The sequence below is a fragment of the Sinocyclocheilus rhinocerous genome, unplaced genomic scaffold (assembly GCF_001515625.1).
Source record: "Sinocyclocheilus rhinocerous isolate Xijiao unplaced genomic scaffold, SAMN03320098_v1.1 scaffold138, whole genome shotgun sequence".
NCBI lineage: Eukaryota > Metazoa > Chordata > Actinopteri > Cypriniformes > Cyprinidae > Sinocyclocheilus > Sinocyclocheilus rhinocerous.
Window position 1 is genome coordinate 349008 of NW_015635519.1, and position 9083 is coordinate 358090.

The 9083-nt window shown below is 34.6% G+C and overlaps 1 protein-coding gene across 1 annotated transcript in view; it reads right to left on the reverse strand.

Moving 5' to 3' along the window:
• The window catches only part of LOC107746953 (guanine nucleotide-binding protein subunit beta-5-like), a 12605-nt gene extending 4346 nt beyond the window's left edge, over positions 1–8259 (reverse strand). Inside the window, exons 1-6 of the mRNA XM_016561312.1 lie at positions 8169–8259; positions 7325–7474; positions 5748–5859; positions 4141–4225; positions 1510–1606; positions 904–1000 (exon numbers count right to left, since the gene is read on the reverse strand). Coding sequence (XP_016416798.1) covers positions 904–1000; positions 1510–1606; positions 4141–4225; positions 5748–5859; positions 7325–7450 — 517 coding nt within the window. The 5' untranslated portion in view covers positions 7451–7474; positions 8169–8259. The remainder of the gene's footprint in view (positions 1–903; positions 1001–1509; positions 1607–4140; positions 4226–5747; positions 5860–7324; positions 7475–8168) is intronic.
• Positions 8260–9083: the final 824 nt, after the last annotated feature.

Below are 9083 nucleotides of genomic sequence, written 5' to 3' on the forward strand. Positions count from 1 at the left end.
TCAAATCTGGCATGACAGGTTTTTGAAGGGATAGTTTACCATGTATAACTTCCTGTATGACTTTCCTTTTTCTGTGGAACAGATATTTTGAAGAATGTTTCAGCTGTTTTTGCCTATACAATGAAAAGTCAGTGGGGTCCAAAACAACAAGAGACCCCATTAACTTTCATTGAATTTTCATATTCTTTTGTGTTCCACAGAAAGAAAGAAATTAATACAAGCTTGGAACAACATGGGGTTGAGTAAATTATGACAACATTTAGATTTTTGGGTCAACTATCCTTATAATATGTCATATTTGAAGGTACACTCACTCAGTTGAGACTTGAGAGTTGATGTAAATTGATGTTGATGTTGAGCAGCTGATGTAAAGATTTGCAGTGAATAATGAGTACATTTGGTAACACTTTATTTTGATGGTCCCTTTATACACTCTGTTGACCATAAGTAACTTTGCAAGTACACGTCAGCTTATTCTAGTAACCCTAAGAGTCTAATACCCTACTAATACTATAATGCGAGTTAGTTGACATGTAGATTTAAAGGTACTTACAGTCAACAGAATGTCTAAAGGGGACCATCAAAATAAATTGTAAGCTTAAATTTTGGTCTGTTGTCAAACAAAGATGTCATACATGCTTGAAATATAGCAGACATATTGAGCATATGGAGCAAATTTATGATATTTTGTGGCTGGTGCTTTTATGGTACAGTCCTCATTCAGTTTCAAAATATGAAAAAGAACACCTGGGGCATTCTCCTTTTGTGTTCAGTGAAAAACAAAGATAATTGGAATGGCATGAAGGTGAATGAATGATTTTTGATAAATTATTACATTTATTCATATACATTTTTATTTTTAGGTGAACACTCTGCTTTAAGGGCCTGTGTCCACTTTCTTACCACTGAGGGAAAAGTCCACACTAGAGGCTCCAAATATGATACTCTCTTTGGAGTAGATGGCAACCTCGCGGTCAGCTCGCAGGTCATACAGGCGACACTGAAACAACACAAAAGTTCACAGTGAGATCAGTGTGAACTTACAGAGTCTCATTCATCGAGTCTCAGCGATCATTGGCTGACTAACAGGTGACATGATCTGATTTGAAAACAAGGACACATTGCATGGACCTTGACCTGGAATATAACAACAGCAGACTTACTAACTCCTAAATACACAAACATCTATTCTAATACACTCTTGCACATAATCAGTCAACGGAGTATCTCTTAACCTAATTTGATCAACATTATTAAAATATCATCAAATCATCAAAAGATCATTGTGTATAATTAACCAATTATCAAGCCATTAATTTCAGTCTGGTTAAAGAGGGTGTGTGTGTAGGTGTGTTTGGAGGAGGAGTATTAATCAGTGGACACAGGGTAACAGGTTTTACACTATTGATTGTGAATCTTTCTGTCAATCCTTTGTTATCTTTGAGAAGCCAATTGATTGTTTTGAAGTCATATGGGGTAACTGGTGTGTTGTAATGTAGAAAAACTTACCGTAGCATCATCAGATCCAGTTGCAAAAGCATCTCCGCTAGGGTAATACCTGCATTCATATAGAAGATTACAATTTCCATAGACAATTAAAGGGATAGTTCACCTAAAAATAAAAATTCTGTCATTAATTACTCACCCTCATGTCATTCCAAACCCGTAAGACCTTTGTTCATCTTCTGAACACAAATTAAGATATTTTTGATGAAATTCAAAAGCTTTCTGACCCTGAATCACTGATGTAATATTAACTTTTTTAACGATGTCCTTACTACCTTTCTGGGCCTTGAATGTATCAGTTGCGTCGCTGTCTATGCAGGGTCAGAAAGCTCTCAGATTTCATTAAAAATATCTTAATTTGTGTTCCGAAGATGAACGAAGGTCTTACGGGTTTGGAATAGTTTTTAATTTTTGGGTGAACTATCCCTTTAAAACACATAGACAACACTATGACTATGTTCACACTACAGATTCCCAATTCTAACTCTTTCCTGAAAGTTTTTGGTTTGTGAGGTTGGTCACATGAGCTTTTATCATTTTATCACTGAAGTATATGCTGTGCATACATGGCAAAAATTATGTAGCACCCTATTCCAATAAACAGGTTTGGCTATTTCAGCTTTGAACATTGGTCAAAAGTACTTCAAATCAAGCATACAGGCATACAATCTCCCAATATAAGCAATTTAGGTATAATTGGGATATTTCTTGTTTTGTCATGACACTGACTGTACCCCTATGTTCAAAGAAAGGCCCATTTAGAAATGCTTCACTGAATCTGATGTGGAAGAACAGGTTTGCATAAAACCCAGACATGAACCCAAATGAACACCTTTGGTGTGAATTGAAATGGCAACTGCAAGTCAAAACTCATATTCCAACATCAGTGCCTGACCTTGCTGATGCTCTGTGTGAAAGTGAATCCCCACAGGCATGATGGGAAATTATTCACAGATGAGTGGAAGCTGTTATAGCAGCAGAGGCCAACTAGTGCCTATGGTTTTAAATTTAAACATTTAATACACATATGGGTGCATTTCTTGGATGACCACATACTGTGTCTAAAGTAGAGAAATGCACCAAACACTGAACACAATACAAATCTGAATAGTTAAATAATAACTTTCCCTCACAGTCTTACACTTCAGATAATACATGTGTGTTTGTTGCTTATATGCAGTACTCCAACAGTCTTTGCACTCACATTATTATTAATTATTATTATTATTATTGTTGTTGAAAATTTTTTTTTTTTTGCTGTTGTTTTTTGTTCAATGAACAGCATTTATTGGAAAAATATATCTTTTGTAACATTTTCTTTACTGTCACTTTTGGCCAATTTCATGAATTTGATCAATTTCACTTCTGAATAGAAGTATTTACGTTTTACTTAGAAGTTTTACTTACCCCAATTGTTTGAATGATAATATATCACGTTTTCCACAAAAATATTAGGCAGCACAATCATTTTCACCAGTGATAACAATAACAATTCTTTAACACTAAATCAGCATTTTAGAATGATTTCTGACGGATAATGTGGCACTGAAGACTAAAGTTATGGCTGCTGAAAATTCAGCTTTGCCATCACAGGAATAAATTACTTTTTGCAAAATATTATTTAAAAAATCTGTTATTTTAAATTGCAATAATATTTCACAATATTACTATTTTGATCAAATAAATGTAGCGTTGGTGAGCATAACACACTTCTTTCAAAAACTTTTAAAAAATCTTAATTATTCCAAACTAGGGCTGTCAAATCGATTAATTGCGATTAATTCCATCCAAAATAAAAGTATGTGTTTATATATATACTGTATATATATATATATATATACACACACACACACGTAAATATTTCTTAAATAAAAATGCAACACTAAAAAATACTATGTAATGTACACATATGTCTGAGTATTTCAATGGTCCTGTATACACAAGAAAAATATTCTGCATGTCTGATGTTTTAATGTGTGTGTTTATATTGCTGCCAGATTAGTTTGGCACTAATACCCTCGGTTTCCATTAGAGTGCATTACAACTATAAAACATGCAGATTATTATTTTGAACAGCTCTAGCACTGCAAAACATCACCCAAAAATACTTTGTGACACAGATAGAAAGATTTACCTTATTGGTTGTATATGCATCCCACACAATGACTTTTCCATCCTATAGGAGAGATTCAATGTTTCAGTAATTTTTTTTTTTTTAAAGAAAGTCATTTAGCAGACATTTCTATTTAAAGTGACTTACAAATATGAGGAACAAAGCAATTCGTCAAGGGGCCAACAAAATTCGTAATAGCCAATGCCAGGTTTATTAGACAACTAGATTAAGAAGCAAGCTAGAGAAGAGAAGAAATGTAAAGGGGAGGGTGTGTGTGTGTGTTAGTGCATTGGTTTAAGAATGTGGGGTGTTTAAGTGCTTGTGGAATAGGTGTGTTTTCAAATGCTTTTTGAAGATGTGATTGTCTTCCCAGTTCAGGTGGAGATTGGCAGCTCATTCCACCAGAGAGGAACAGAGAGGTTTTGGATACTGACTTTTTGTCTTGTTGTGAAGGAGCACAAAGGCGTCACTCAATAAATATTATAAAGATTGTGGATAACTGATATACTGCAGCTTCTAACTCTTGCAGACAACACATCACATTATTAATATATATATATATGACAAATTGACCCAGAACCTCTATCTTCTCTGCCACTTGATGCACTGAAGTCAGAAAAACAAATCTCCATTAACCACATTGCCAGCACGTTTCCTAAAACTCATCTTAGCATCAGCAAGATACAGTACTTGTATTACTGTAAACAAACAACATCATCCTCTATTTCAATAGTAAAATTGTACTTTGATGGCATCCAGCATGCATTGCAGCATGAATAAATTACACTGATGCATTGTTTAGTTTTTTTAATTGTAATCTAAAAATAGTATTATCACCATTGTTGCATTTTGTATGGTGAGTATTGTTGTCTTGGTGTACAGATGACATTCATAAAATGTGTTATAATATATTCTCACATCCTTTATAAATTCAATCCACATCGTAGTTCCTTATATTAAACTGTTGTGACAGAAACAAAACAAATCAGTCCCCAGAAATCTTAGTTAAACAATAACATCATACTGTAATTTTATGAATACAGGCCAATAACCCTTTGTTCCTGAAAAATTTCACCTGGACAAACATATTGGGGATCATATTGAGTGTTCCTGTAGTTCAACTGGCAGAGCATGATGTCATGGGTCGAGTTTGCCAGAAAAACACATACTTTGAATTTGCTCATTTGAAATCATCATCACTATGATTATTTGTTTTCTACTTAGTTGGGAACTTGTACCTTTATATTGAAAAAAAAAAATGTTTTCCTAATCAGTGCAAGAATATTCCAAGTAAAGACATATACTACCACTAATCAATTCAGAGATTAAAATATTTTTCAATTTTTCAAATTTTTCAGTTTTGTTGTATCAAGGAGTTTTAAACAGAATGTTTATAATAGTTTACAACTGAAACATAATCAGGTCTTTAAAATATTTGCCAGCATCATACTATCTCAAAAGGCTGTTATGAACAGCCATTTACTGTAAATATGCACAGACATAAACATAGCATACAAAACACAGACAGTCAACTCCAAACATGACAAAACAACCATAAATCCAGTAGTAAAAAAAAAGCATGTTGAGTGCCAGCATAGTACTGCAGGAAACTATAACAGTTAATGTGTATAAATACAACAATTTTCTTTAATGCAGACTTAGTCAATTGTATAGAATCCTATAAGACATTTTTTTTGTATGACTTTGCACTAAATTCTGCCACAAACTTCTAAAAGACAGGGCAACAGTTCCAAAAATCCATGCCCTTTTTTAAAACAATTCTGAATATCTCAAACGTTATATTTATAGCATACAGGCCTGAATCGTAGTTACCAAAATGTAAAGGTTATATTTAAATTTAAATCTCTACGTAAAGATTTATATCCTGGTTCTCGTAATATATTAAACCGTCCACATTATTGTATGGACAGATCATATGGACATAGAAGAAATTAATTAATGTCTAACATTTAGCTGGTGTTTGGCAGATATTGGTGTATTTCAAATCGAGCTGCCTAAATATACGGTATATTTGCGCATCCCGCGCATTAGCTGTGATGTGCATGAATGCAGTCTAGCTAGGCAGCTCGCTGGGTTTTGACACACAGCCGCTGAGTGTTTTACTCACGTTCGACGTCGTGTAGTTTAGCTCTCTCCTCTTCTAGTTTGGCTTTCAAAGTCTCAGACTCCGTTTTCAGCGTGTGGATGGTTTCCCCCTTCGCTAGTCCCTGACAGGCCATCTTTAAGAAAACACAGATGGATGACGGATATGTCAATAAATATGCTCTTTATTATGAGCCGAGACTGATACAGCACAGTCTGCACAGCTGATGATGCTCTGCGCAGGCGTCACGTGACACATCACCACCATCAGCATCACATTTATTTCTGGAGCTCACTGCCTGAAGCCCAAAATCACATTTATATCCGATTTATATCATTTCATTCACTCTTTAAAATCCGTTTCTAAATCTTGTAGCTTCCATCATATTTTTTACATTTAAACTGTCAGTTGCAAATTTGATGTAGTCTAACTTCTAATTAATTTATTGCGTTCGCTGTTTGTAAATTGATTGGTATTTCATTGGTAACTTTTGTGACTACAATACAAGTACAAGTAAGTACTAAGTAAGAGTGCTGTTCTCTAAGAGCCTAAATGTGTTTTCAGAAAGCTCACAGATAAAGCACGTTACACGTGATAACACGAGGATGTGGTTTGCAGTATCTGACACCTCTGAGACAAAACTCTGAGCCATTAAATCAACAGGACAGAAATATTACCGTTAGTCAGTGTAACAGTTTTTAATAAGTGACAATTTAACTATATAAAATTCTTAAAGATGAAATAAATAATACTGAAGCAATAAAACATTTGCTTCGAGATTTACTTTCAAAACAAAAAACAGCAAGTTACTATAATTCTTACAATTAATTTGCATCCACAAATCCCCCATTAACAAATAATAATAATAAAAATAATAAAATACAACATAAAATAAATTCACAGATCAGTATTATCAAATGAAAAGACAGGAAAAAATCAAATCAAAAAAAAATAATAATAATAATTTAACCTCAAAACTGTCCAGGTGGATGAATCTCACAAATTTTAATGTTCAGATAAAATAAATCAAGATTATTAAGAGCATTTACATTCCATAAACGTGGTGAGAAAACAGCAGCAGTTGGCTAATGCATATCGATGCACTTTCTTAAAACAAACAATGACTTTTAAAACCATCCAAAAAGTTTGCAAAATGCTTTTTTATTATTCAAATAGGCCTAAATTATGTGTTTCTGTCCCAAATCATACTCTTCTTATTTTCATTTACATTGTTGTTGTTGATTTTGGTATCACTTTTAGTACTTACTGTCTTGTGATGGCAGGATGTGCTTGGTTCTATACTTAAAAATATAATTGCTGTGTTTCATGATCTTTCAGACCACACAAAACAAAAAAATGTTGAGGTCTGTGTGTGGTATAAGGTGATATTTCATGAGTGTTTTTGTTATATATCTATACTCAGAAGTATTCATGTAATGTTATCAGTTTGGATACTTTTTTCTTTAAAACACTAAATAAGTAATTAAAACAGTTATGGCTGATTTGATGGACAGAAATCATGTCCTGAGAGATTAAAGCCTTAAAATACACATTGTGTCGTTGAACTGATCCTGAAGCAGCTAAAGTGTGGGATAACATACCAGCTCCACACACAGGGAGCAGTAGTTGATGGGCTCATTCTTCAGATAAATATTCATCAGAGGTTTGTTCTGACTGCAGTTATCACACGGGCCAAACGTGATGGCCAAAAACGTCTGGTCGCACATCTTTGCGTCTGGTTGAGGCTGGACCTGAACACATGAGGAGGGGGGAAAAAAAGTGTATTCACAATAGCCAAAATCCACACACACTGAAAGACCACACAAATCATGAATGTAACACTATTTGAAAAAAGACTATTTGAAAAAAGACACTCTCTGATACGCCCTGACCAAATGTCCCGTTTCAACAGAAAATGCATAAACACCGGGAAGAAATCTTGTCAAACCTTTTCATGGGTTTTTAAATGTTTATTTTTTTTTTTGCCATGGTTTGTGCATTTATACAGACAAAAAAGTAGCTGTTAAAATGAGCACAAAATGGTAAACAAAACATTTATTATCTTGGTGTCAGTGTTTTATCCAAGTGTTATGAACTAGTAGGAAATGTTGAGTCCATGCAATACCAACTAATAAATAATTAAATACAAATACTCAAAATTCAAAGTACAAATGTTTAGTTTTGTAAATGAAAATACGTAGGCCAATTAATGCTCATCAATTAATCTTTCAATGACAATTGCAACCAATAACAGAAATTGTAATGTTACCAGAGTACAGTAATGTTCTATATTTGACTGCATTCAAATACACTCAGTCACTAACTCAATCTATTTACCTAAACAGAGCAGTAAAAGGACATGCTTTTGTTTCATAGTCACCTGTAAACACTCATAGCATTTTCCAGATTTACACTATAATGCAAAATCAATTTATTTAAATTTACCTTTCAAAAGATGTTTGTATCAGGTGTGTGCTTGCAGGCTGCAGTCTTAAGAGTTAGGAGAAAGGGATTGAGCCTGGGAGAGAGGCAAACGATAAGCTCCTTGCCGTAGCATTAGGGTTTTAACCCTGGAGAAGTTTCACCAGCAGAAATAGTAGCCAGTCAGAGACAGACATTGTGCAGAGAGACTCACAAATAGTACTGCTTAAGCTGGTTAAAGCTAAGGCCCAGTAGTTCGTCAGTGAAACAGCAGCAAAAATACTTATGCGGCCTTCAAATGGCCATTCAGATCTTAACTTTGGCCTTTATCGAATCGAGTAAGAGAGGAATCAACACTGGCTTTAAACTGACATTCAAGCAAAACTGTGAAAAGAGCAAAACAAAAATTCTGAACTGCACGTAGTCATGCAAAATGTTTTGAGTCAAATCATGCAGATTGATCTCCACACCTTTTGACCTGCTACATGCTGCAGAGATTAAAATAGAATGGCATAGAAGAGGAGAGGAGAGGAGTCATAGGCTTTTGACATTTCTGTTTTAAGTCACCAGAGGACCCTCTCAAACCTAAAGAGGCTAGAAACATTTGATCTGCTTAAAGGGGTGGTTCACTGTTGTTGTTGTTTTTTCTAGGCTTGATTGTGTTTATGGGGTGCAGTCTAACATGTGTTAATGCTTCGTTTTTTAAAAAACGCATTATTTTTCACATAATTTACCTTTATTCCACACCGCACTGTCCCTTCTCTGAGAAACGCGCTGATCATTTCCTGCTTTTATGAAGCCCTGCCCTCCGAAATAGGCGATGGGCTCTGATTGGTTAGCTAGCCCAGTGTGTTGTGATTGGCTAAACAGTCTCTAGTGCACGTCTAATGTTCCCGCCCCTCACCTCAGCGGCATGTGCTCCGGTTGTATTGTAAACAA